The 27273-nt window shown below is 60.7% G+C and overlaps 2 protein-coding genes across 5 annotated transcripts; one reads left to right on the top strand and one right to left on the bottom strand.

Moving 5' to 3' along the window:
• Positions 1-887: 887 nt before the first annotated feature.
• HDDC3 (HD domain containing 3) lies at positions 888-2647 on the top strand. Its single transcript, XM_036415572.2, has 4 exons — positions 888-1044; positions 1363-1418; positions 1505-1745; positions 2161-2647. The coding sequence occupies exons 1-4, from the start codon at positions 933-935 to the stop codon at positions 2289-2291; spliced, it is 540 nt and encodes a 179-aa protein (XP_036271465.1). The 5' UTR covers positions 888-932; the 3' UTR covers positions 2292-2647.
• Positions 2648-5031: 2384 nt separating this feature from the next.
• On the bottom strand, positions 5032-25925 carry MAN2A2 (mannosidase alpha class 2A member 2). Of its 4 annotated transcripts, none has more exons than XM_045573455.1 (24): positions 25717-25925; positions 25378-25523; positions 23193-23344; positions 22024-22296; positions 21764-21908; positions 20610-20781; positions 19849-19976; positions 19499-19672; positions 18862-19048; positions 17165-17342; positions 15955-16157; positions 14714-14896; positions 14467-14581; positions 13985-14052; positions 13696-13861; positions 12593-12829; positions 12353-12475; positions 12070-12184; positions 11499-11632; positions 11220-11361; positions 9145-9284; positions 8272-8466; positions 7274-7387; positions 5032-6493 (listed from the first exon to the last, which is right to left on the bottom strand). In XM_045573455.1, the coding sequence occupies exons 3-24, from the start codon at positions 23322-23324 to the stop codon at positions 6341-6343; spliced, it is 3477 nt and encodes a 1158-aa protein (XP_045429411.1). In that variant the 5' UTR covers positions 23325-23344; positions 25378-25523; positions 25717-25925; the 3' UTR covers positions 5032-6340. The 4 variants fall into 4 exon arrangements, with proteins under 4 accessions (XP_045429411.1, XP_045429409.1, XP_045429408.1 ...); XM_045573453.1 differs by having other exon boundaries at positions 9151-9284; positions 12353-12499; XM_045573452.1 differs by having other exon boundaries at positions 12353-12499.
• Between the last annotated feature and the right edge of the window lie 1348 nt (positions 25926-27273).

The raw sequence follows: 27273 nt of genomic DNA on the forward strand, positions 1-27273 counted from the left end.
GGGCGTGCAGGAGGCAGCCTATCAATGATTCTCTCTCATCATGGATGTTTTTATCTCTCTCTTCCTTTCTCTTCCTCTCTGAAATCAATAAAAATAAAAATATATTTTTTAACAAATCAGCAACTAACTCCAATGTTAATCACTAACTTAAAAAGAAAAAAAGAAAAAAAAAAAAAAAAAAAAAAGAGCCCTGGCTGGTTTAGCTCAATGGATAGAGTGTCAGCCTGCGAACTGAAGGGTCCCCGGTTCGATTCTGGCCAAGGGCACAGGCCTGGGTTGTGGGCACCATCCCCAGTAGGGGCCGTGCAGAAGGCAGCCAATCAATGATTCTCTCTCATCATTGATGGTTCTATCTCTCTCTCCCTCTCCCTTCCTCTCTGAAACCAATAAAGAAATATATATATTTTTTTTAAAGAAAAGAAAGACAGTTATCACTGCTGGCTGGGAGCCTGAATCTCAGCAGGGCTCCCAGCAAAGGCTCCCATTTCTAGAAGGTCGGTCTTCTGGTCCGTGCCCATAGCAACCAGGCCCGGCCCTGCAGGGAGAGTTATTTTTAGAGCGCTTTGGGAATTTTCCAGAGCATGGATAAGTTGGAGACTGTCTTCCTGGCGGGGTCACAAGTCCCTCCTGGGAAAAGCTGGCTCTGACCTTGAGGTTGGTTAGGCCTAACTGCCCTGCCGCCTCCGTCACAGCCGCCTGTGCCTTCCAGCCCTGGAATCCGCACACTGGGTGGCCTCAGAGCCCCAGGACGTGTTCTTGAACCGGGGGCTGCCCACCCCCGGCCCCCCACAACCCCACGGGAGCGGCACCCCCAAAAGGACGTCTTCTGAACGACATTCCGCCATCCCCGCGGCCTCCGCGGCGCCAGGGGGCGCTGTGGCGCTCGGTCAGCTTCTCTCTCGGAACCCCCAGCCACTGGCCCCACCGGCGCGATGGGCTCGGAGGTGGCGCAGCTGCTGGAAGCCGCCGACTTCGCGGCTCACAAGCACCGGAGGCAGCGGCGGATGGACCCCGAAGGGACCCCATACATCAACCACCCCATCGGTGGGCGCGCAGCCCCGGGAGGAACCTCGGCGGCGCGGGGGGTGGGAGGGGACGGGGTGAGTGGGATCGTGCACCTCATGGAGCACCCACTCTGCACCACACATTGGGGGTGGTGACACCTCCAACAATCTGGGGTGTGGGTGTGGGTGTGCATGGCTGTTCCCTGTGCACGATGGACACTCAGTGCAGGACAGGTCCGAGGACACCCCGTGAGTGAGGGGCCTCCTCTGGCTCCAGAAAACCCCAGCAGCACCCGCGGGCTGGGACCCCCCCCCCGCACCCCCCTTATCCGGTCTGATTTCCTGCTTTGCCCGGCAGGGGTGGCTCGGATCCTGACCCACGAGGCGGGGATCACTGACATTGCGGTGTTACAGGTAAACCCTCCGCCCCCCCATTCAGCCCTGGGCACACACCCCGGCCCCGGCCGGCGCCGCAGGGCTGAGCGGGGGCCTGTCCCCAGGCCGCCCTGCTCCATGACACGGTGGAGGACACGGACACCACCCTGGACGAGCTGGAGCTGCGCTTCGGGGCGCGGGTGCGGCGGCTGGTGGAGGAGGTGACGGACGACAAGACGCTGCCCAAGCCCGAGAGGAAGCGGCTGCAGGTGGAGCACGCCCCCCACAGCAGCCCCGGGGCCAAGCTGGTGAAGCTGGCGGACAAGCTGTACAACCTGAGGGACTTGAACCGCTGCACCCCGACGGGTAGGAGCCTGTCCCCTCCCTTCCCCTCACCTGCTCGGAGGGGACAGGGAGGGCCCATCTTCTGGAGGCCCAGGTGGCTCCGTCCCCCTGAGGGGGGGGGGTGTGAGGAGGAGGGGACAGCCTCCTGGGCGTTCTGGTCCATTTCCCTAAACGAGGCCCCACACTGATCTGCTTGCATCGGGCAAAAACGCAGAGGAGCTGGGCCCCAGGGGGAATTTCAGGACAAGGCCCGCCACCGAGCCCTCCAGGAAGTGGGCAGAGCCATTGCACGAGCCGTTCTCTGTCCGTTGCACGAGCCGTTTTCTGTCCGTTGCACGAGCCTTTCTCTGTCTGTTGCACGAGTCTGTTTTCTGTCCGTTGCTCGAGTCCGTTTTCTGTCCGTTGCACGAGCCGTTCTCTGTCCGTTCACTTGCAGGCTGGTCGGAGCACCGGGTCCAGGAATACTTCGAGTGGGCGGCACAGGTGGTGAAGGGGCTTCAGGGCACGAACCCGCAGCTGGAAGAGGCGCTGAAGCAGCTGTTCAGGGAGCGGGGGCTGGCCCTGTGAGCGCAGCCCGCAGCCCGCAGCCCGCAGCCCGGAGCCCGGAGCCCGGAGCCGGCATCGCAGATTCCAGCCTCATTGGACTCATTCTCCAGCCTTTGGGCGCCTTCTCGAGCCCAGCGGCCCCAAAAACATTTGCCCTTTCTCACCCTGAGGGTTCTCCTGCCAAGTAAACTGAGCCTGGATGGTGGGGGTCGGCCGCACCCCGTCCACGTCGGATGCATCCACTGCCCTGCAGGCCTTGGGTCTGTTGGCCATTTCTGCAGAAGTGGGACCTCTGGTCCCCCCGGGGAACTTGGGCTTAGATGGACGCTCGTTTCAAAGTCGTTTTTGGAAAATAAAGCATTTCCGGTCAAGTCTGAGCTGCTGCTCCTTCTCGAGACGCTGGAAGGACGAACCCGCAGGTGGGATTCCCGCCCTGAGCCAGGTCCCTCGGGTCGAGGGCCTTCACCTCAGCCCCGTTTCCTATCGCTGAGAAAGGCGGGCGGTGAACTCCCAGGGCTCCATAGCGCGACGTGTTTGAAGGAGCCTGACGGATGCTCCATGAATGGGAGTCGTCCTCCTTGGGAAAGGCGATTGCCCGCCGGCTTGCTCCAAGCTCCGGCCCAGCCACAGGATAGGCCCGCGTCGCAGCCTGTCACCTGGTTGCTAAGCTACGGTTGCTCCGGAAGCGGCCCCTCCCACCTAGCCCGGGTGGGCGGGACCTGGCGGCTGCGGCGCTGTGAGTGGCAAGTGCGTTGGGGGGCGGGCCTATCGCACGAGGAGTTTTGGGGTCTAAGGAGCCGCTGAAGTTTATGAGCCCCTTGGGAAGGGTGCACTTGGGGGGCCCTTAGCTCACAGCCACTTCTTTCTGCCCAAAGCAGGCCCAGTGCACTCCGCAGGGGGGGAGGGGGGAAAGACAAAGGGCAACAAAATGATGACTTTAAAAGGAAATTAGTTTTGCCGTGGTTAGAGCCTTGATCCGCCTCCAGGAGGATCCTGGGTTCGATTCCGTTCAAGAATGGCAGGTTCGCCCTGGCTGGTTGAAGGGTGCCAGTTTCCATTCCATGCCCTGGTTGCAGGCTCCCAGCCCTGATTTGGGAGGATGAGGGGGCGGGGAAGGGGTATGCTGGAGGCAACCAATTGATATTTCTCCTTCTTTTTAAAAAAATATTTTTTTATTGATCTCAGAGAGGAAGGGAGAGGGAAACATCCATGATGAGAGAGAATCACTGGTCGGCTGCCTCCTGCACGCCCCCTACTGGGGATCGAGCCCACAACCTGGGGCATGTGCCCCTGATTGGGAATCGAACCTGGGACCCTTCCGTCCGCAGGCTGATGCTCTATCCACTGAGCCAGGACTGATATGTCTCTTTCATATTGGTGTCTGTCTCTTCCAATCTAAAAATCAATGGAAAAAATTGATTAAATTTTTTAAAAATAGCAGGTTTAATCCCTTGTGTGAGAGGCAAGCAATTATTGTGGCTCTCTTCCATCACAATTTCTCTCCCACCCCCACTCCCTCTTAAAAAAAATTTAATGGAAAAATATCCTTGGGTGAGGATTAAAAAAAAGAAAATCAATGGAGGGAAATATAACCTCTGGCGAGGATTAACAAGAAGGAAATGAGTTTCCGGACAGTCCCTGAAAAACCGATCAAGTTCACAAGTTCAGTGTAATCCTCTTACCTCGTAAGGCAGTGCCAGGTGCAGTACCTTTTAGAGATTGAGGATTGTTGTGTGTGTGGGTTTTTTTTTTGTTTGTTTGTTTTTTTAAATATATTTTGTTGATTTTTTACAGAGAGGAAAGGAGAGAGATAGTTAGAAACATCAATGAGAGAGAATCATCCATCAGCTGCCTCTTGCACACCCCCCACTGGGGATGTGCCCGCAATAGAGATACATGCCCTTGACGGGAATCGAACCCGGGACCTTTCAGGTGGCCTGAAGAACTCTGCTGTCTCCCCAAAACTTCAGGCAGCAGCTTAGCAGGCCCAGTGGCTCTCTGTAAGGGCCCCACAGCAAGCTTTCCCCTAAAATAATGGTACTCACCCATTTATTTATTTTGTTAATCCCCACCTGAGGGTATTTTCCCACTGATTTTTAGGGAGAATGCAAGAGAAAGGGAAAGACAGAGAGAAACATTCATGTGAGAGAAACACATTGATTGGTTGCCCCCTGCATGAGCCCTGACCAAGACCGGGGCCGGGGAGGAGCCTGCAACCGAGGTACGTGCCCTTGACCGGAATCGAACCCGGGACCCTTTGGTCTGCAGGCTGATGCTCTATCCACTGAGCCAAACAGGCTAGGGCAAATATTGTCTCCCAAACCTGTCCTTTGCATTTTAACCCTGATATCTTCCGTCATACAGAAACCCTGGATATTTCGTGGTAAAATCTTTCTTTCCCCTCATTATATCATTTCCCTTATGATTATGACCCTCTTAGGTTTCCTGTCATGTTTATAACGGGCCTTTCCATAGCAGAGGTTTGAAAAGATCCTGTATTTTCTTCAGGAATTTTATAGTTTAACTTTATTAAAATACCCCTTTTATCCTAAATCCCCAAATATCCGGTCTGCGCATGTGTGTGTGTGTGTGTGTGTGTGTGTGTGTGTGTGTGTCCCGTCCATTCGCGGCTCCCACTCCAGGCGACACGCGTTGAGCGTCCTTTGGGGAATCCCCAAGGACACGTGCCGGCTGCCCCCCCACCCCCACCCCAGCACGGAGCCCCCCCCCGCCCCCCAGACTCATCAGGACTCAGATTCGCTTCGTACTCTCACACATTTACTCTTCCAAATGAACTTTAGAGCCTGCCACATTCCAAAAAGTACCCAAATCACGGGGACAGCATGAACGAACGGGCTGGGTGGAGAGAGCCAGAATCTATACGGGAAATGGATGTGTGTCATTTGGGTCAGCTTACAGGAAGCTGCTAGTGGGCCTTCCACGGACACACTCAGATTTTACAGGCCGGCCCTCCTATCGTCTGCCAAGGACAACTGCCACTTTCTCTTCTCCGCCGTCTGCCTGCCGCGGGGTCAGCCGGGCAGGGACTTCCCCAGTAACGGGAGCCCTCGGCCAGTTTCCGGCTTGAACCGGAACGCCCGGAGTCGGCCCCTTTAGGATGCCATAACCTGTTGGTTTCTCAGAGACCTTTGCCCAGAGAAACCCGTCTCTTTCTAATCTGAAGAGTTTTAATAAGGGAGAGATTGTAAATTCTGCCAAATGCCGTTTCAGCGTCTATAGAGACTATCACAAAAGGCTCTCTATTGATCGAAGCTGAGGGGAAGGCTGCTGAGCAGCCACGGGGCCCCCGTCACCCACATGTCCCTGGTCCCTGGGCCAGGACCCCGATTCTCCCGGAGACGCACCGAGTCACAACCCCCATGGCTGGAAGGGGCAGGAAGGGGCTGGCGGGGACCGTGGTGTGCAGAGGACAGGAACCAGAGAGGAATCCCCAGTGGGGAGAGCCCCCAGGCCCTGGCCACCATTCCCCAGATCACACTCAGACCAGGCACCCCGTCTGAGCTGGGGATTCTGCACCTTCCACCACGCTGCAGCCCCTGGCCAGGGCGTGCGGGCAGGGAGCACTCAGAGCGGAGCCCTCACAGGAAGCAGGAGTCCTCCTGCTCCTCCACCCGCTGCCAGCTCCGGGCCCCACCCCCTCCTCCCAGCACCCCTCTGCTCCTGCTCGTCACCCCGGGACACAGTCCCTACACGACCACAGGATCCCCCAGGACCAGCGACCGAGGCTGGAGGTGAGCCCTCCAGTCCCCCCACCTCTCCTGATCCTCCTCCATCCCATTTCGGGAAAAGGATGGGCGCTTGAGCCGGTGCCTTATGGGGCGGCCATTCACCCCAAAGCCGGGGCAGGTCCTGCCCGTTCTGACCAGGGCCTTCTCTCCCGGGGCTCACCGGCGTCTGCCCTGGCCGCCCGGCACACAGGAAGCCGGGCCGGGCTCAGTCCGTCAGTTCTGAGAGGCCGACCGGGACGGGCCCGGTGCGGCTGGTCCGCCCCAGCTGATGCCGGCGGTGGCGGCGGCTCTGAAGACGGCTCCCCCTCCGGCCACGGAGCCCTAGCCCAGGCGGAGGCGGAAGGTGGCCACCTCCATGGGCTCCAGGGACACGTCCGTGCTGTTGGAGGGCGCGGCCAGCGGGTACAGCAGCGTCAGCGAGGTCGGCTGCAGGAAGCCCACGTCCAGGCCGTGGAAGAGGCTCCCCAGGGCCACCTGTGCGGAGAGGGGGGGAGAGAGAGGGCGCTGGGTGCTGACCCGCCAGGGGGACGGCCCTTCCTCCAAGGCCCGCTGTGCCCGCCGGCGGCGCCGTGCCCGCGTACTCAGGCTCGGGCTCACCGGGGCGTGCTCAGCCCGAGCCTGACCTTGGGCCTGAGGTCGGGACCACTGCGGGGAGCTCTCGGGGGGCAGGGGCCACGTCTGTCCTCTTCTGAGGCATTTGTGGGTGCCGGCTCAAACAACAAATACAGTTTGATGGTTTGGGGTTTTTTTTGTGTGTTTGTTTTTTGTTAATCCTCTTCTATTGATTTTTTTTTTTTTTAAGGGAGAATAGAAAAGAAAGGGAAAGACAGAAACATCAATGTGAGAAAAACACATCAATGGATTGCCTCCTGCATGAGCCCAGAACAGGGTCCGAGCTGGGGAGGAGCCTGCGATCAGATATCCGGAACTGAGCCGGGAGGGACCCTTCGGCCCGCAGGCGGCGCTCTGTCCGCTGAGCCGCACCGGCCGCGGTGCTGCTGGTTTTTAATTTCTGTGTCAGACGGACATCCCTACGCGTGAGCAGTGGTCCAGCTAGAACAGTTGTTCTCGTCTAGAACTTGCCCCACCGGGCCTCCGTAGCTTTGAAAACAAATGTTAGCAGCTTCCACTTTTCTAAAATACCCAGTGACCCCTGCCCCCGCCCCCCGCTGACCCCTGCCTGACCTCACTGCAGCCTCACCCCCCCCCCCGCCTCCTCTCCTCGGCCCCCTCCCACGCCGGGGCCCCGCTCACTTTGCCTTGGCTTGTGGTGCAGTTGAAGCCCAAGTTCTTGGCCTCAAGGCTGCAGTCGAAGCCTTTGCGGTGCAGGATGAGTGCGGCTTCTGCCGAGGGCAAGGAGGGCTCATCCTGGTGACAGACAGCACCAGGCAGTGAGGCAGGTGCTCCCCGAGCTCGCAGGTGCTCCCCGAGCTCACCCACAGGTGCTCCTGGGGGCTCACAGGTGCTCCCGGGGGGTCACGGGGGCTCACAGGTGCTCCCGGGGGCTCACAGGTGCTCCCTGGGGCTCACACACAGGTGCTCCCCGGGCTCACAGGTGCTCCCGGGGGCTCACAGGGGCTCCCCGGGCTCACAGATGCTCCCCGGGGGTTCACAGGTGCTTCCCGGGCTCACAGGGGCTCCCCGGGGGCTCACAGATGCTCCCGGGGGCTCACAGATGCTCCCCGGGGGCTCACAGGTGCTCCCCGGGCTCACAGGGGCTCCCCGGGGGCTCACAGGAGCTCCCCGGGCTCACAGGGGCTCCCCGGGGCTCACAGGGGCTCCCCAGGCTCACAGGGGCTCTCCCGGGCTCACAGGGGGTCCCCAGGCTCACAGGGGCTCCCCAGGAGCTCACAGATGCTCCCGGGGGCTCACAGATGCTCCCGGGGGCTCACAGGGGCTCCTCGGGCTCACAGATGCTCCCGGGGGCTCACAGGGGCTCCCCGGGCTCACAGGGGCTCCCCGGGCTCACAGATGCTCCCGGGGGCTCACAGGGGCTCCCCGGGCTCACAGGGGCTCCCTGGGCTCACAGATGCTCCCGGGGGCTCACAGGGGCTCCCCAGGGCTCACAGGGGCTCCCCGGGCTCACAGGTGCTCCCTGGGGCTCACACACAGGTGCTCCCCGGGAGCTCACAGCTGCTCCCCGGGGCTCACAGGTGCAGCAGCACCTCTGCCTGAAGGCGGTGCTGGGACAGAGGAGCTGGGTGAGGACAGGCCGGATTGGTCCCGGAGGTGCAGGCTGGGCGGATCCTCACCTCGGCCTGGAGCGTGCGCAGGTTGAGCAGGTGGAAGTCACAGGGCAGCGAGGAAGCCAGAGGCTGGAAGGGGCGCAGGCGGGGCGCTGGGGGCTGCCGCGTGGCCACGGGCAGGGCGAGCACCGGGGCGTTGAGGTACACGGAGGTCAGGTGGCTGAGGAGGGACGGGTAGCTGGTGGAGCGGCCGTCTGGCACCTGCAAGACGGGCCCGAGATGCAGGTGAGGGGACAGAGCCAGGGGGAGGGGGACGGTGAGGATGAAATACAACCAGGCCAGCCAAAACCAGTTTGGCTCAGTGGATAGAGTGTCGGCCTGTGGACTGAAGGGTCCCGGGTTCGATTCCGGTTAAGGGCATGTACCTTGGGTGCAGGCACATCTCCAGTAGGGGGTGTGCAATAGGCAGCTGATCGATGGTTCTCTCTCATGGATGTTTCTAACTCTCTATCCCTCTCCCTTCCTCTTTGTAAAAATAAATAAATAAAATATATATTAAAAAAAAAAAAAAAAAAAAAAGAAATACAACCAGGCCAGTTCCTCTGGAGAGAGCTTCCCTGATGGGTCTGGATACAGGGGTCCGGCTCCAGGGCCACTTCCCACCGCACACCACTGGGAAAGGGCTCCTTGCCCGGCCAGGGTGGCTCAGTGGGTGAGCACTGACCTAGGACCCAGGAGGCCAGGGTTCGATTCCCGGTCGGGGCACAGGCCCGGGTTGCGGGCTGGATCCCCAGGGTGGGGCGTGCAGGAGGCAGCCGTTCAGTAATTCTCCCTCACGATTGATGTGTCTCTCCCCCTCTCCCTCTCTGGAATAAATAAAAAGCGCATAAAACAAACAAACAAACAAACAAACAAATAAGAGAATGAAACACAAACGGCCCTCACCCCGCTGCCCAGGGCGCGGCGCTCCAGGAGGAGGCGGAAGCGGTTGCGGGTCCGCTTGTTGTCCTTGAGCCCCTGGCCCAGGCCGCGGTTGTCGTCCTGCATCAGCCGCCGGTCCAGGATCACCTCCAGCTGGCCTGCGGGGCGCACGGCGAGTCCCCGCAGACAGTGACCTCAGGGGCCGGGGGAGCCGGGGCGGGGGCGGGGGTGGGGGTGGCCGGAAGCCGAGTCACTGGGAGGGGGAGAGGCCCTGGGAGTGGAGCTGGGAGGGGCGGGGGGGTGTCCCTGAAGGGCTGGCCTCGCAGAGGAGGGCACCGGAGTCGAGGCCTGGCAGACCTCAGCCCGGCCCCGTGTCTCCCGGGCAGGAGGGCAGCGGGAGGACAGCCAGGCAGAGGCTGGGAGGAGGGGTCCTCGGGTTGCCCAGGGGAACAGAGACGGCAGAGGTGGCCTGGGCTCGCTCGCTCTCTGAGAGACACTGAGAGACACTGTGGCCCGCACCACGCTGTCATCACTGCACTCCGCTGCGTTTCCATCACAATGACAGTTTATGACTGTTCAGTAAACCATTCGGCCCGCGATTTAGGCTGGATTTTAGATTTTGGCCCCTTCTCTGATTGAGTTCGACACCCCTACTCTAGAGGGTTTTCACACACACACACACACACACACACACACACACACGGCCCTCCGCCTCTCCCCCCTCCCAGCCCCGGTTCTGATGTGGGAGGTCCTGCAGTCTTCCCCAGGCAATCACAGAAAGGTGGCCAGAAAGCCTGAAACGGCCTCCCGGCATATAGAACAGCCATTTCTTGGGCCCTGGCTGGACAGCTGTTCAGAGCATCACCTCAACGTGCCCAGGCTGTGGGCTCAATCCCCAGTCAGGGCGCAGACAAGAATCAATCGAAGAGTGCACAAATAAGTGATAGAAAGAATTACTATTTGTTTGTTTTTATCTCTTTCTCTCTCCCCTTTCCCCCTCTCAAATGAATAAAAATAAATAAGTGAAACAGCCCTAACCAGTTTGGCTCAGTGGATGGAGTGTCGGCCAGTGTCAAACCTGGAGAATCGGGTCCCAGGTTCGATTCCGGTCAAGGGCATGCACTTTGGTTGTGGGCACATTCCCAGTGGGGGATGTGCAGGAGGCAGCTGATCAATGTTTCTCTCTTATCCATGTTTCTGACTATCTCTCTCCCTTCCTCTCTGTACAAAATTAATAAAATATATCTTAAAAAAAAAAGTATCATTCTCATTTTTTAATGACCATGAGCAGGAAGACGGTACGTCTTTTTCTCCTTTGCTAAATAATTCATTCCAACACCAATGCCCTTCCCAACGGTCCCTCTCCCATCCCCGGCCGGAGGGGACTGCACACCCGGGCTGAGAAGCCACGTTCAGCCCGGCTGTGGTGGCTCAGTGGATTGAACGCCATTCCATGGACCAAGAAGTCCCAGGTTCGATTCCCGGTCAGGGCACATGCCCGGTTGCAGCTCGATTCTGAGCAGGAGGTGTGCAGGAGGCAGCTGATCCACGCTTCTGTCTTATCACTGATGTTTCTCTCTCTCCCTCTCCCTTCTTCTCTGACATCAATTAAAATTTTTTTCTTCTTTTTTTCTTCTTTTTAAATATGTTTTGATTTTTTTACAGAGAAGAAGGGAGAGGGATAGAGTTAGAAACATTGATAAGAGAGAAACATCAATCAGCTGCCTCCTGCACAGCCCCTACTGGGGAAGTACATGCCCTTAACCAGAATCGAACCCAGGACCCTCGTGTCTGCAGACCGACGCTCTATCCACTGAGCCAAACTGGTTAGGACAATTTTTTTTTTCTTTAAAAAAAGAATCACTGTTCGATATTCTGATGGCTCTTGAGGGGTGCCTCCATTGGGGGGGGGGGTGACAGAGGCGCCTGTGACTGGCAGCTGTAATGGCTCACCCCTAGCAAATGGGGGACAGGACGGGGGTGGGGGGGGTGCGAACTGGAAGGGGAGGGGGGACTACAGAGCGGAGAGGCTCTGGGGCAGGGTGTGCTTCCTTTCCCGCCCTCGCCCCCATGCGGCTCCTGCTCCCACTCACCGTCGCCGAGGCTGGAGACGCCCAGGGCCTGGGCCGTGTGCAGCGTGAGCCGGTCCCGGGCGTCCTGGATGTAGGCCATGACGGGCATGGGGTAGAAGTTGGCCTGCAGGGGCAGCTTCCGCAGGTACCGCCGCGGCTGCACCTGTGGGCACGGCCAGCGGTCAGGGCACCAGGCCCGGCGGGGCCCGGGGACCCCAGTCTGGGGGGTCCCTGGCCTCTCGCCTGGCTCCCCTTCTCCACCGGGGACACCCCTGACCTCACCCCCGGGCCCGGCGTCACCTGGAAGCCGTTGAGGTCGGTGAAGAAGGCGCCCTGGCTGTCGATGTCGGTCTGGATGCGCAGCGCCAGCTCCTTGTTGACGTAGTCCCGGATGTCCACCAGCGAGGACACGTCCAGCGACAGCCCCTCCACGCCTGCCCGGACAGAGGGAGCGTGTGAGGCCGAGCGAGGCGGGAGGCAGCTGGGCGGGCGGTGCCACCCGGGCCATCTCTCCCTGGATGACCTTTCTGCGCCCCCCCCCACGCCCCCCGCAGGAGGAAGTGAGTGTCACAGCCCCAGGCCCACGCCTCCTTCCTCCTCCCCCTCTTCCTTCTCCTCCCCCCCCGCCCCCCTCCTCTCTCTCCCACTCCCCTTCTTCCTCCTCTCCCTCCTCCCCCCCTTCCCCCCCTCCTCTCTCTCCCACTCCCCTTCTTCCTCCTCTCCCTCCTCCCCCCCTTCCCCCCCTCCTCTCTCTCCCACTCCCCTTCTTCCTCCTCTTCCTCCCCCCCTCCTCTCCCTCCTCCCCCTCTTCCTCCCCTTCCTCCTCCCCCCCTCCCCTTCCCCCTCCCCCCCCCCCCCCCCGCGGGCGCACCTGGCAGGTTGTAGAGCCGGACCACCTGGTGGACGTGCTCGTAGAAGGCCGCCACCTCCGAGAAGAAGGGGCCCTCGGTGACGCGCAGCACGGGGGGCTCCTTGGGGACGTAGGGCTGGCAACGAGCGAGCGGGTGGCACTGAGCCCGGCACAGAGCAAAGCGGGGGGGACCAGCCCAGGGCCCGCCGGGGAGGGGTAGTGACCTGAGACCCTGCTGAGCTGGGCCACCCCCTTACCTCCCCCCACCTCCCAGAGGCAGCCAGGCGGCCCCGCCCCCGGGTACCTGGGCCTCGCCGTCAGGCAGGAAGAGGTAGGCGCCGCTCTTGTCCTTGGACGTGCGGGTGCCGTAGACCAGGAACTGCATGTCCACGCGCTGCTCCCGCTCCTCGTCCGCCCTCCGGACGCTCTGCCGAGAAACACAGCCCTGACCCCTGGCCCCACGCCGGCATGTCAGGCCTGCCCCCTGGGAGGGCGGACCCTCCCGCGAGCCCCCGGCCCCGGCCCCGCCCCCGCCGGGCCACACCTTGAGGAGCCCGCTGGGGCCCGAGAACCGCGCCTGCAGGTAGCGGTTGCTGAGGGCGAAGTCGCCAGGGCCCGAGTCGCTGACGCGCAGGGGGCAGGCCTCGGGCCGGCTGACGGCCAGCTTGCGGCCCTGCAGGTAGACCCGCACGGAGGAGGGCAGCGTGCGGTGGGCATCCAGGCCGGCCTGCAGCTGCAGCACGCCCAGGCCCAGCGCCGGCAGGCGGACGGGCACAGACACCTACGGCACGGGGGGGGGGGGGGGGGGGGGGGGGCGGGGGGGGGAAAGGCACAGCCGGCGTCAGTGGGGGCGCAGGCCTGGGTTCGGGTCCTGGGGCCTCCGTCCCTCCTCCGCAAGGGGGGGGTGGTGTTACTGTCCCCGTCAGACTGCTACGAATCTCAAATGACACTGGAAAAACTACGAAGTGGCAAACCCCAAAGCTGAGGTTTGCTGAGCCCTGGCCAGTTTGGTTCAGTGGATAGAGCATTGGCCTGCAGACTGAAGGGTCCCGGGTTTGGTTCCCGGTCAGGGCTCATTTCCGGATTGCGGGCACAATCCCCTGAAGGGGGCATGCAGGAGGCAGCCGATTCATGATTCTCTCTCATCATTGATGTTTCTTTTTCTTTTTTAAAAAATATGTTTTATCGATTTCTTACAGAGAGGAAGGCAGAAGGGTAGTTAGAAACACGGAGGAGATAGAAATACTGATCAGCTGCCTCCCGCACGCCCCCCCACTGGGGATGTGCCCGCAACCAAGGTCCATACCCTTGACCAGAATCGAACCTGGGACCCTTGAGTCCGCAGGCCGACGCTCTATCCACTGAGCCAAACCAGTCAGGGCATCATTGATGTTTCTCTCTCTCTCTCCCTCTCTGAAATCAATAAAAATAAAAAAAGTAAATATTGCTATTTAAAACAAATAAATAAAAACAACAACAACAAAGAATCTCTTTCTGAAAGAACGAGTGACAGGCAACACAAAGCCACCCTCTCTCCAGGGCTAGTCCAGACCTCGCCTTCCTCTGGGCAATCCCTGCCCCCAGGGCCCGGCCCCACCCCGGGGGAGGGCGGAGGGAGGCGGGCGGAGGCCAGGAGGGCTGGGTCACCTGGTAGACCTCGGGGACCACGTCGGTGGCGGACCTCCAGTGCGGGCTGAGCTGCACGGCCAGGGGCTGGCCCTCGTCCGACAGGACGCGCACCCGGGGCGAGCTGACCAGCAGGGTCACCACGCTGAGCCGCTCCTGGTCCAGCGGGTTGAAGAGGACCACGTACCTGCGGGCGGAAGGGGAGCTGCCAGCAGGCCTCTGCGCCCGGGGCAGCTGTGGGGGCGGTGGTGGGGTGGGGGTGGGGGGTCAGGGAGCGGCTCTGCCCTGGGCACAGCCTGGGCCGGCTCACCTGGGCGAGGCGTCCAGCTGGATCAGTGTGGGCTCCGGCAGGGCGTCATGGTTTAAGCGGGTGTCATCCTGGAATTAAACGGTGGGAAGGCCCTAGCTGGTGTGGCCCAATGGACAGAGCGTCAGCCTGTGGACTGAAGGGTCCCAGGTTCGATTCCCAGTCGAGGGCACATGCCCGGGCTGCGGGCTCGATCCCCAGAAGGGGGGCGTGCAGGAGGCAGCCGATCCATGATTCAGCCGATCCATGATTCTCCCTCATCATGGATGTTTCTCTCTCTCTCCCTCTCCCTTCCTCTTTGAAATCAATAAAATGATGTATTTAAAAAATGATGGGCAGGGAACAGCCATCAGGGGGCTCGGCCTGAGGCAGCATCCTGCCGCCTCCCCACCCGTGTGCAGCTGCACTCGCCCCCGGACAGGGCAGGGAAGGGGGACAGACCCGCACGCCCTGCCTTGGGGCCGAGCAGGGCAGGGCGGACTCACCGTCTGCAGGAAGGGCGCCTCGGGGTCGAAGCGGTAGGCCTCCTTGTCCCCCAGCACCAGGTAGTGGGCGGCGTTGACGATGACCTGCTTCAGGCTGACCAGGGAGCGCAGCAGCCTGGGGGGCGAGAGGGACCGTGGGGACACGGCCTCACACGCTGTCCACGCGCCCGCGGGACACGGCTCCGGGCGGCCTGCCCACGGGCGCCCGCACGGCCTTTCTCTGGGGGCGTGGGGGGCAGGGCCGCACCTGACGCCGTAGTCCACCACCACGGCCTCCTTGGCGGTGCCGGTGATGGCGTCGTGGTGCTGGAAGAGCCCCAGGGTGCGCCGGGCCTCGGTCAGGAGGGCGAAGTTGGAGAGCGGGTACTGGCTGGCCAGGCCGGAGCGGCGGGCGTGAGCGGCTGCCAGGCTGTAGAGGATCTCCGCCCCGCTGTGCAGAGAGGGGAGTCAGCGCCCGCCCGCCCGCCAGCCCGTCCGACCATCCGTCCGCCTGCCCGCCCGCCCATCCGCCCGCCCGTCCGCCCACCCGTCCGCCCGCCCGCCGCCCGCCCGCCCAACTGTCCGTCCGCCCGCCCATCCGCCGTCCGCCCGCCCGCCCGCCCGTCCGACCATCCGTCTGCCTGCCCGCCCACCCATCCGCCCACCCGTCCGTCTGCCCGCCCGCCCATCCGCCCGCCCGCCCGCCCATCCGCCCGCCCGCCCGCCCATCCGTCCGCCCGCCCGCCCATCCGTCCGCCCGCCCGCCCAACCGTCCGCCCGCCCGCCCATCCGCCGTCCGCCCGCCCGCCCGCCCGCCCGCCCGCCCGCCCGTCCGACCATCCGTCTGCCTGCCCGCCCGCCCGCCCGCCCGTCCGCCCGCCCGCCCGACCATCCGCCCACCATCCGTCCGCCCGTCCGCCCGCCGCCCGCCGCCCGTCCGCCCAACCGTCCGTCCGTCCGCCCGCCCGTCTGCCATCCGCCCGCCCGCCAGTCCGCCCACCCATCCGCCCGCCCGCCCATCCGCCCGTCTGCCCATCCGCCCGCCCGCCCGCCCGCCCGTCCGACCATCCGTCCGCCCGCCCATCCACCCACCCATCCGTCCGCCCGCCCTTCCGCCCGCCCATCCGCCCGTCCGCCCGTCCGCCCGTCCGCCCGCCCGCCCGTCCACCCGTCCGCCCGCCCGCCCGTCCGTCCACCCGTCCGCCCGCCCATCCGTCCGCCCGCCCATCCGCCCGCCCGCCCGTCCGACCATCCGTCCGTCCGCCCGCCCGTCCGCCCGCCCGTCCGACCATCCGTCCGCCCGCCCGTCCGACCATCCGTCCGTCCACCCGCCCGTCCGCCCGTCCGCCCGCCCGTCCGCCCGTCCGCCCGCCCGTCCGCCCGCCCGTCCGCCCGTCCGCCCGCCCGTCCGCCCATCCGTCCGCCCGCCCGTCCGCCCGTCCGCCCGTCCGCCCGCCCGCCCGCCCGCCCGCAGGCCTCAGGGCCCCTCCTCCCCTCCCCGCCGCGCACCGCAGATGGGCCTCCAGGACGCGGTCCAGGCTCTTGTAGAAGGGCCGGGAGGTGTAGTAGCCGGTCCAGTAATGGTCCTCGCGGTCGGCGTAGGAGAAGAAGTCTCCGCTCAGCACGGGGAACCCCGGGGGCTGGGCCCCCGGCTCCACCCGCGTCCTCTTGTACAGGGCGTCGAAGTAGTCCGAGAGGGTGCCAAACTGGGCCTGCGGGGACCCCGAAAAGCCGCCCTTCAGTGCCATGGCGCCGGCGCAGGCCCTGTCCCTGCCGGGCGCCCTCTGGCCCCACGCCCCGGCTGGGGGCCTGGTTGGGAATTCTGGGAGATGAGAAAGACAAACACCGCTCATCTGTGCAATCGAATGAACAGAATGAATTGACCAACAAAATAGGAGGCACGGACATCCTGACACAGCTCGATGTGGGGTTGGGGGGACGAGAAGAGACAAACCAAAGAACTTATATACTTATATGCAGAGCCCATGGACTGGGCAATGGGGTGGGGAAGACCTGAGGGGCGGGGGTTAAGGGTTGGGAGGATGGGAGTAAAAAAGGGGAAAGGGGAAATATCTATTACACTATCAACAATAAAAAGTTTACTTAAAAAAAATAAAAAATACGGCCCTAGCCGGGTTGCTCAGTGGATAGAGCATCAGCCTGCGGTCTGAATGGTCTCGGGTTCGATTCCGGTCAAGGGCACATGCCCAGGTTGTGGGCTCGATCCCCAGTGGAGGGTGTGCAGGAGGCAGCCGATCCATGATTCTCTCTCATCATTGATGTTTCTATCTCTCTCTCTGGCTCCCTTCCCTCTCTGAAATCAATAAAAATGTATTTTAAAAAATTAACATTAAAAGTAATTAAAAAAAACAAACAAAGTATGGCCCTAGCCTGTTTGGCTCAGTGGGTAGAGCATCAGCCTGCGGAATGAAGGGTCCCAGGTTCAATTCCAGTCAAGGGCCCGGACCTCGGTGGCAGGTTCCCCCTCCCTGGTCCGGGTGCGAGCAGGAGGCAGCCCACCGAGGTGTCCCTCTCGCATCGATGTTTCCCTCCCTCTCCTTTCCACTCTCTCTAAAAGCCGATGGATAAACGTCCTCGGGTGAGGGTTTAAAAAACACAATAAATAGGTAAATAAAAAATGAACCTTTAGAAAGAGAGGAGAGAGAAGCGAAGCCCCGGGGGGAGGGTGGGGGACGGGGGGCCGCACGGAAAGGCCCACCTGCACGTGCAGGTCGGGCTGGCCGTTGAGGAAGTCGAAGAGCCGCTGGTAGTTGAGGAACTGGGCGTCCCACTCCTGCGGCTTGTCGTAGCGGAAGTCGTCGCCCAGCGGCACCAGCAGCACGTTGGTGCGGAAGAGCCGGGACTTCTTGCGGTACTGGTCCAGGAGCAGCGCCGCCCTGCGGGGAGGGCCCGGAGGCTGAGCAGGTGCCCGGCCTCGGGCCTCCGGGGTGGGATCCGGCCTGGAGCCCGGCGCTCTCCGCGGTGCTGACCGGAAGAGAGAGGCCTGGCCTGGGCCGGGCTGCAGGGATGGCTTCCGTCTCCTGCCCCCACACACAACAGACCAGTCCTCCTGCCCTGTGATCCACCTTCAAACACACCCAAGGCCCTAACCAGCCAAAACCGGTGTGGCTCAGTGGATAGAGCGTCGGCCTGCGGACTGAAGGGTCCCTGGTTCAATTCCGGTCAAGGGCATGCACCTTGGTTGCCGGCACATCCCCAGTAGAGGGAGTGTGTGGGAGGCAGCTGGTCAATGTTTCTCTCTCATCGACGTTTCTAGCTATCTATCCCTCTCCCTTCCTCTCTGTAAAAAATCAATAAAAATATATTTAAAATAAATAAATAAATAAAATAAAATATCGAATATATATATATTTTAAAAAAGAAACATCAGCCGGGACCGGTTTGGCTCAATGGATAGAGCGTCGGCTTAGGGACTGAAGGGCCCCGGGTTCGATTCCGGTCGAGGGCATGGACCTTGGTTGCGGGCACATCCCCAGTAGGGGGTGTGCAGGAGGCAGCTGATCGATGACTCTCTTTCATTGATGTTTCTAACTCTCTATCTCTCTCCCTTCCTCTCTGTTCTGTACAAAAATCAATAAAATATATTTAAAAAAAAGAAAAAAAAGTAAAGAAACATCAATTTTGAGAGAGAATCATCGATCAGCTGCCTCCTGCACACACCCTACTGGGGATGTGCCCGCAACCAAGGTCCATGCCCTTGACCAGAATCGAACCCGGGACCTTTCAGTCCGCAGGCCGACGCTCTATCCACTGAGCCACACCGGCTTTGGCGATAATAATTTTTCTTTAACTAAAAGAAATAACAAAAGGAAAGTCCTGCCTCCGCAGCCCGAGGCCGGTTGTGTGTTTGGATCTGGAAACAAAGGGCCCCTTTCTCTCCCTCCGGTCACGTGCGCTTCCACCGCTCCAGGGACATCGCGGAAACCAGAGGCCGCAACCCGAAAACCAGTCCAACCTGCTGGATTCGTGAGGCCGTTTCTGATCCCTCTTAACCTGCACGCTCCCAGGGGGCCATGTCAGCCACAGGGACGTTCTCGGGGTCCCCAGTGCCGGTCCCAGAGGGAACGAGCCTGCTTTCTCAGGGGCTGGCGGCTGCTGGGCGGCTCCCCCCGCACCTCTGAGGGGGGTTCCGGGACATGGAGGGTCCCGGCTGCCTGAGGTCACGTCGGGCCGAAGGGAAGGCTGGAAAGAACTGTGTGAATCTGGGAAGTATTTCCCTCCGAGGCAGTCACGGGGCTCTGACAGATCGTGAGGACAAAGGGGGCCGTGCTCACTTAGGGAATACGGCTACGCGGGCCCCTCCACTCCCCCGGGGAGACTCAGCGCCCGCACCTGCTCCCTCTGCGAAGCCCCCTGCAGCGGAGCCCGGGCGGGCGGGCGGGCGGGCGGCCGTACCTCTCGGCCACGTTGGCCTCCGTGATGGCACGGGGAGGCACCTTCCATGGGCAGTTGATGCGCCCGCCGGGCAGGCGTTTGAAGTCGAACTGGCAGCAGATCTTGGGGTCCGGGCCGCAGGTGTGGGGCACGTCGTAGCTGTAGAAGGGCATCATGTGGCAGAGGATGTCCGTGCTCGAGTCCGCGTCTGCGGGGGACACGGCGGGCGGTCAGCCAGCCCCCAGCCGGCGGCGTCGGGGGCACCCCCCCGAGGGAGGGGAGCCTGGGCCCTGGCCGGTGTGGCTCAGTGGCTGGAGCGCCGGCCTGTGGGTTCGATTCCGGTCGAATGGCACGTACCTGGGCTGCAGGCTCCGCCCTGGCCCTGGCCCTGATGGTGGCGCGTGCAGGAGGCAACCCATCGATGTGTTTCTCTCACATCGATGTTTCTCTCTGTCTTCCCCCCTCTCTTCCATTCTCTCTGAAAACCAATGGGAAAATATCTTCGGGGGAGGATTAAAAAAAAATGGGAGGACAGGGCAGGCTCAGAGGCACACGGCTCAACGTGGCCCCCACCTGCCCTGAGGGACAGAGCGGCTCCGGGGCCCCATCCAGAGGCCCCTGCCCTTCCCACTGTCACCCCCACCCTCCCCGGCCTTACCCCAGCTCTGCCTCCACATGAACTCCAGGCTGTGGGTGGCAGCGAAGTGCTTCTTGATGGCGTAGTGCACCCTCTGGATCAGCATGCTGGTCAGGTTGGCACGGCGCAGCAGGTAGGCCATGGTGGGGCTGTGGCCGAAGGGGTCCACGGCCCAGCCCGAGCGTGGGGTCACCCCTGGGCAGGGGGACGGAAGCCAGAGCCCTCAGCGCCCCCTGCCGGCCTCCCGGGCCTGGCCCGGCTCCCTTCCTGCCAGCACCCTGGCCCTGGGTGGGGGAATCAGCGCACAGAGCACCACCATCTGCCAACCCGGCACCTCAGAGCCCCCGGCCGCCCTCCGGGCCCAGCCTCACCGAGATTCTTCTCCAGCCACTGGTGGCCCTCAATGAGCTGGTCGATCAGGGCGAAGTAATGCGAGTTGGCCTCGTCGGGCATCACCCAGCCTCCTGTCGCGATCTCCAGCTGCCCGCTGCCCACCAGCCTGCAGGGAAGGGCTCACACTCAGCGGGGTGTGGGGTGCGGGGTGGGCATGGGCGTGGGGGGCATCTGCCCAGGCTGGGACCTGAGCGCACTGGCCTCACTGAGCCAGCTCACACGAACCTGGGACCAAGGGGACAGACGTGGCCGTCTTTCCCGCTGGCCAATGTCCCTGCTGTCCCTGTCCTGCTGACCTATGGACGCCACCTGAGCGTCCAGGGGCCTGGCTCCTGGCTTTCTCTTCCCTGTGCTCACACAACTCTGACTTCTCCTCACACAGAGACCCTACAACCCCTTCCTCCCATCTCACCTGGGCCAGCCCACCTCATCCAGGCCCCTCCCACCTCACCTCGGCCCCTCCCACCTCATTCTCAGCCCCTCCTACCTCACCTCGGCCCCTCCCATTTCATCATGGCCCACCTCATTTTAGCCCCTCCCATCTCATTCTCAGCCCCTCCCACCTCACCTAGGCCCCGCCCATCTCATCTGGGCCCTTTCACCTTCACGCCTCGCCCCCGCCATGCGTCCCCTCGCCTCTCCTGCCACGGCGGCGGGACCACAGCTTTAGGGAAACTGCCCACCCCTCCTGGGCCCAGAGGACAGGCCCCCCCTCGGCTCCCCACAGCCAGCCACTGGCCTCCGCACGGCGGCTTTCTTCTGGGCGCTGATGTTGTCCCACCACTTGGCGAAGAAGGAGACCTCGGCCCAGAGGAAGCGCCGCCGCGGGTCCTCCTGCAGCTTGGTCACCATGCTATTGAGGATGTGCTGGGTCTGCTCCGCGTAGTACTTGTCAAAAGTCTTGATCCAGCCTGGGGAGCGAGCAACAGACACGGGGCGCCCTGAGGACGCCACCCCCTCTTCCGCCGCCTCCCCGTCCCCCCGGCCCCCAGAAAGCCCGCGGAGCCCGGCCCGCGTGGCTCCGTGGTGGAGCGTCCACCTATGAACCAGGAGGTCACGGTCTGATTCCCGCTCAGGGCACAGGCCCGGGTTTTTCAGGCTCAATCCTCGGTGTGGGGGGGTGCAGGAGGCAGCTGATCCATGATTCTTGCTCACCACTCTCTCTCCCTCTCTTATATCAGTAAAAAAATATTTTTTAAAAAGCAAGTCTGCCCTGATTTGGCTCAGTGGATACGGGGTCGGCCTGAGAACTGAAGGGTCCCAGGTTCGATTCCGGTCAAGGGCATGTATGTACCTTGGTTGCGGGCACATCCCCAGTAGGGGGCGTGCAAGGAGCAGTTGATCGATGTTTCTCTCTCTCTCTCTCATCAATGTTTCTAACTCTCTATCTCTCTCTCTCTTACTCTGTAAAAAAATCAATCTATATATATATATATATATATATATATAATCAATATATATATATATAAATCAATATATATATATATATTGATTTTTATATAAATTTTTATATAAAATTTCATTTTATATATATAAAATCAATATATATATTGATTTTATATATATAAAATGAAAATAACACACACACACATATATATATATATATATATATACATATATATATATATGTGTGTGTGTTATTTTCATTTTTTTTTTAAAGCAAGCCTGTTGCCAAGACCGGTTTGGCTCAGTGAACAGAGCGTCGGCCTTCGGACTGAAGGGTCCCGGGTTCGATTGCGGTCAAGGGCGTGTACCTTGGTTGCGGGCACATCCCCGGTGGGGGGTGTGCAGGAGGCGGCTGATGGATGTTTCTGGCTCTCTGTCCCTCTCCCTCTCTGAAAAATAAGCCACCCCCCCCCCCGCCCCGCGCCACCTGGGGGCGCCCGCCCTCACCCGGGTCGTTGTGGGAGTGCGGCACCACGAACACCTGCAGGTCCTCGGCGTCCCAGTCGTGGGGGCCGTAGGAGATGTCGAAGCCCTGCTTCCACACGCCGCCGTCCACGTTGTCGAAGGGCAGCTCCTCCGCCACGGCCTGCATCTGCGGGGCAGGCGCCGGCCGGCTCAGCGGGGCCCCTCGCGCCGCGGAGGGTGTGTCCGTCTGTCCGTCCGTCCCCGCCACCCCGCCACCCCACCCCGGCTCCTCCGGCTCTCACCTGCAGCCCCGGCTTCGGGCCCCGGCCCCCCAGGGCAAACTGGCAGTCTTGCGGGGAGACGGAGAAGAAGCTGGGCCGGGGCTCGGGCGGCACCACCCAGGAGCCGTTGGCCGTGTGGTAGGGCAGCAGGCCGGGCGCGCCCTCGGCAGCGGCGGCAGCGGCGTTGGCCGTCAGCTCCAGCACCGACTCCTTGATGTGGCTGATGATCTCGTGGTTCTCCTCCAGCAGCTGCTCCAGCTGCTCGATGCGGTTCTGCAGCACAGAGATCTGGCTCTGCCGGGAGAGCAGAGCGCGGTCACGCTCCGCCTCCGGACGCCCGGCTGGGGCCCCGGCCGGGGAAGGGGCGCGGTGCAAACGCCCGGGAGGACTGCAATCCACGTGGGCGGGGAGCACCCTCGCCCCCCAGCTTTAAGAGGCCGAGGTTTCGCCTCACACGCCCATCACGTGCCCACAAGGACTGCATCGGGGCTCCGTAGGAATGCGCAGTGCCATCCGTTAGCAACAGCTGCCGAGAATCCCCAAGACCGCCCTAGCCGGTGTGGCTCAGTGGATAGAGCATCGGCTCGCGAAAGCTCCCGGGTTCAATTCTGCCCAAGGGCATATGCCTGGGAGCCGATCTGTGATTCTCTCTCATCATCGATGTTTCTCTCTCTCTCTCTCTCTCTCTCTCTCTCTTTCTTTCCCTTCCTCTCTGAAATCAATACAAATATATAAAAATAAACAAGTCTCAAGACAGCCAAAACCAATTTGGCTCAGTGGCAGAGCGTCAGCCTGAGTGAGGACTGAGGGGTCCCAGGTTCGATTCTGGTCAAGGGCATGGACCTTGGTTGCGGGCACATCTCCAGTCCAGTGCGGGGTGGGGTGGGGGTGGGGGAGTGTGGGAGGCAGCTGGTCGATGTTTCTCTCTCATCGATGTTTCTGACTCTCTATCCCTCTTTCTTCCTCTCTGTGTAAAATCAATAAAATATATTTAAAAACAAACAAACAAAAAAAAACTCCTAAGACAGAGCAGCAGTCCATCGTGCCATTGCCCCCGCCTCCTCCTAGAAAGGCTGCCCCGGGGAAGGATTGTTCTCGTCCTGCCTGGGCTGCACGTTCCCGTCTCGGATGGGCGCTGCGCCCTGAGGCCGGGCTGGCGAGGACCTCCGGCCCCGGGCGGGCGTGCTCACCCGGGGGAAGTTCCCGCCGTTCTGGTGCCGGCTGGGGTCGTGCTGCACGCGGTCCAGCATGAGGTAGAGCGAGAAGACGGCCACGCAGAAGACGGCGGCCCCGCACACGGTCACCTGCTTCTTCAGCTTCATCCTGGCCTCCGCGCGCGCACCTGCAGGCGGGAGGGGCGCCCTGTTCAGCTCCCCCAGCCGACATCCCTGTGGGGATCTGGCCACCCGATGCTCCGATGAGATCCCAAGAGCTGCTCCCAAGGGACATCTGTTTGCCCGGCTCACCCTGGGGGATCTAACTCTCTCTCTCTCTCTCTCTCTCTTTTTTTTTTTTTTTAAATATATTTTATTGATTTTGTACAGAGAGGAAGGGAGAGAGACGGAGAGTTAGAAACATCGATGAGAGAGAGTCCTCGATCAACTGCCTCTTGCACATCCCTTACTGGGGATATGCCTGCAACCAAGGTACATGCCCTTGACCGGAATTGAACCCGGGACCCTGCAGTCCCCAAGCTGATGCTCTATCCACTGAGCCAAACCGGTTTCGGCAGGATCTTACTCTCTTGGCTGAGACGCAGACTGTTACGGGCATTTCCTTAAGTTATTGTCAGGTGATTCCGAGGTGACAGGCAAAAGCTGTGACTTAGATACACATTCACCAAAAAAGGCAGATGTGTTATCAGTACTGACTCTTACCTTTTACCCAGGGGTCCAGGCAGTGGGACTTTGATATGTAAATCCAATCAAGCCCTAACCGGTGTGGCTCAGTGGATAGAGCGTCGGCCTGCGGACTCAAGGATCCCAGGTTTGATTCTGGTCAAGGGCATGTACCTTGGTTGCGGGCAAATCCCCAGTCGGGGGTGTGCAGGAGGCAGCAGATTGATGTTTCTAACTTTCTATCTCTCTCTCTTCCTCTCTGTAAACAATCAATAAAATATACGGTATATATTTTTTAAAATCCAGTCAAGCACCCAGGAATGCTGGAGCCTACTCAAGAATAGCAAATAAGCTCCTTTGATTCTAAGTTCTGGTAATAACCCCCTGGTATTTGGGAGAATATAAAATAAACTTGCTGCCGAGGCTGGTTTGGCTCAGTGGAAGAGCGTCGGTCTGGAGACTGAGAAGTCCCGGGTTCGATTCTGGTCGGGGGCATGTGTCTTGGTTGCGGGCACATCCCCGGTGGGGGGTGTGCAGGAGGCAGCTGATTGGTGTTTCTCTCTCATCGATGTTTCTAGCTTTCTCTCTCTCTCCCTTCCTCTCTGTAAAAAAAAATCAATAAAATATATATTTAAAAAATAAAAATAAAATAAACTTGCTTTGTCTGGTTCTGGGTCCCTGTCCCCTCCATCAGAGAGGACGGCATCCCACCTGGCTCCCAGCTTTTTCTATCTCCGTGTCTGGTCTCTTTTCTTTCTTTCGTTTCTTAATCCCCAGCTCCTCTACACAGGAACTGGATGCTCGCAAAAGAGAGAAACACCTTCGTTGGTCCAGCTCTCAAGAAGAGCAAGGAGCAGGGAGTCCCAGCGCTGAGCGTGCGCCCTCACCCACCCCAGCGGGATCTTACTCTTTCTGCTGAGACACAGACTTGTTAGCCGAGGCTGGTCTTGCCTCGCCTGCCTCAGGAGAGCAGCTTTCCCTTAGGGAGAAGCAGAATCTCTCTCCACCAGGGCTGAGGCAAGTATAAAAAAACAAACATGCGAGATACCAAACTTCCCAGCTCTGACTCCAGAGGTCACCGTGCAACCTCCTGATGACAAACAGCCAGCCTCCCCAGAGAGCTGATGGGGGAAGGCAGCGGGCGGGCACCCAGGCTCCGTGACCACGTGGGTCTAGTGCCAGAGGAATAAAACAGCTACTAATCTATTTGGATTTAAAAGACCCAGAGAGGCTTACAGGAAAGCCTTCTTTCTCCCTGAAATTACAGAATGGATTTCAAAACAAGCAGCTTCTGTGTCTCACACAGACCGAGTCCTCTCGCCCTTTCCCCGTTTAGTTCTGATGCCGCAGGAGGTCGCTTGCACGCTCCGCTTGGGCAGCAAGTAGAGGACCCCCTGGGAGGCCGGCAGTGATGGATGCTGAGGGGATCCCCCACCCTGGGGAGGGAGTGGACAGGCTGGATTGGATTGCAAGGTTAACTTGGGGCGACCAGCGACCGCCGGCTGCCCCCCCACCCTCCACAGGCCCCCCCACTTGCCTGCTCCGTGCAGAGAGGCCGCTGGCTGCCCGGGAGCGCTGTGGCCGGTGCCTCCTGCCCCACTTAGCAGACTGGACTCTGCTCAGAGGCCTCCGGGCAGTATTTTTAGCCTTTGGGAGGCTGGTTCCGGGCCAAAGGGGGTGGAGCTGGAGAGAGACACACGGGTGGGTTCACTCAGGAGGCAGGCACCTGCGCCGGGTCCGCCAGTCCCTGACCCGCCCCGCTCCCTCCACCCTGCCGGTCCCAGGTCCGAGACAGTTGCCCGGATGCGGGGCGCCGGCTGCCTCCGACCCCGAAGGGCCCGCAGGACCCTCCCCAGTGTCCGCCCGGCGGCATTACCGTCCGCGGCCGGCCTCGCGCCGCTCCGGGCCCCGCGGGCCTCGCGCTGCCCCCCGCATCCCCGAGGGTGGCGGCCCCGCGCCTGGCAGCGGCGCAGGGAAGGCGGCCGCCCGCCCACCCGTCACCCCGACTCCTCCGCGCGCCGCAGCCGCGCTCCCGCGGGGCCAGGGCCGCCGGCGCGCTCCCCTGCGCCCGCCCGGCCCTTCCTCCAGCGGCCGCAGGCGGAGCTGCGTGCGGGGCGGAAACAGCCGCGCGCCTCCCTTCCGCCCCGAGTCTCCCTTCCGCCCCGAGTCCGGCCACAGTGCGCAGGCGCAGTCCTGGCCCGGCCCGGGCGCGCAGGAGAGCGGAACCGTTAGGTGCAAAGAGCAGAGGGGACATCCCTCCTTGGATGCACCCGCCCGCCGGCTCCGCTCCAGAGAACCTCACGGGGATGCTACTTTTTCAGGGCCCAGGGGTGCTGCCTCCTGTGGGTGCGGAGCATCCGCCCCAGTCCTTTCCCAGCTGGCCACCTGAAGTATGGGAGCAACCATACTTGGGTACAAACTGCTGTTTGAATTTTATTTTATTTTAAAATATATTTTATTGATTTTTACAGAGAGGAAAGGAGAACAATAGAGAGCTAGAAATATCGATGAGAGAGAAACATCCACCAGCTGCCTCCTGCACCGGGGATGTGCCCGCAACCAAGGTACATGCCCCTGACCAGAATCAAACCCAGGACCCTTCAGTCCGCAGGCTGACGCTCTACCCACTGAGCCAAACCGGTTTTGGCATGCTGTTTGAATTTTAACCCTGCTATTCTGGCTGCAGCACTCTGCTAACTTGCTTCAACAATAGGGTAGTTATCTCCGCTTCCAGGTGGAGACCTGGAGGCTAAGGCAGTTTTCCTGAGCCTGTGGACCAGGACCACGGGCGATGGATTCCCACTGACTCAGAAGCTCCAGGAGTTACAGACACTGCAGATAACCTTTAGAGATTACCTTTGCTCAGTTCTGCTTCTGTACTGTCTGCTTTCGCAAGACAGGGCCACATTCCAACATCCAGCAGGATGTGGCTGGGAAGGACTCTGCGGGCTGTTCCCAGCATTTAGAATTTAGAACGAAGGAAATTTTTTGTGGTTTAGACCTTTGAAAGGGCTGCCTACACTGGAATGGTGCGGTCGTGAGTGTGGAGTCCACATTCGAGTGCTGCTCTCACGGTGGTCCTGGCCAGTTCAATAAATCCTTGCCTGCTTTTTTTTTTTTTTTTTTTTTTTTAATAATCAATTAGCAGCGTCCAGGGGTCTTATTTTGACTCCAGGGTTTGACCCCACAACACACCCAACGACTAAAACATCATAGAATTGTCTGGGTGATTCTCCTTTTACTGGGCGTCTGGGTTTTCTCATTTTGGTGTTTTTAAAATTATTATTTTAAAAATATATATTTTATTTTATTTTATTTATTTTTTACAGAGAGGAAGGGAGAGGGATAGGGAGAAACATCGATCAGCTGCATCCTGCACTCTCCCCACTGGGGATGTGCCGAAACCAAGGTACCTGCCCTTGACTGGAATCAA

This window comes from Pipistrellus kuhlii, unplaced genomic scaffold (assembly GCF_014108245.1).
Source record: "Pipistrellus kuhlii isolate mPipKuh1 unplaced genomic scaffold, mPipKuh1.p scaffold_m20_p_50, whole genome shotgun sequence".
NCBI classification, from domain to species: Eukaryota; Metazoa; Chordata; class Mammalia; order Chiroptera; family Vespertilionidae; genus Pipistrellus; species Pipistrellus kuhlii.

Excerpts from the sequence above, each read along its gene's own strand:
- HDDC3 (XM_036415572.2), top strand. The coding sequence starts at position 933 with ATGGGCTCGGAGGTGGCGCAGCTGCTGGAAGCCGCCGACTTCGCGGCT. Across the intron at positions 1,419-1,504 it reads CTGACATTGCGGTGTTACAG|GCCGCCCTGCTCCATGACAC; the intron begins GTAAACCCTCCG and ends GCCTGTCCCCAG. Across the intron at positions 1,746-2,160 it reads GAACCGCTGCACCCCGACGG|GCTGGTCGGAGCACCGGGTC; the intron begins GTAGGAGCCTGT and ends GTTCACTTGCAG.
- MAN2A2 (XM_045573452.1), bottom strand. The coding sequence starts at position 23,324 with ATGAAGCTGAAGAAGCAGGTGACCGTGTGCGGGGCCGCCGTCTTCTGC. Across the intron at positions 11,633-12,069 it reads CCGGCTCTACAACCTGCCAG|GCGTGGAGGGGCTGTCGCTG; the intron begins GTGCGCCCGCGG and ends CTGTCCGGGCAG. Across the intron at positions 8,467-9,144 it reads CCCTGGGCAGCGGGGTGAGG|GTGCCAGACGGCCGCTCCAC; the intron begins GCCGTTTGTGTT and ends CCCGTCTTGCAG.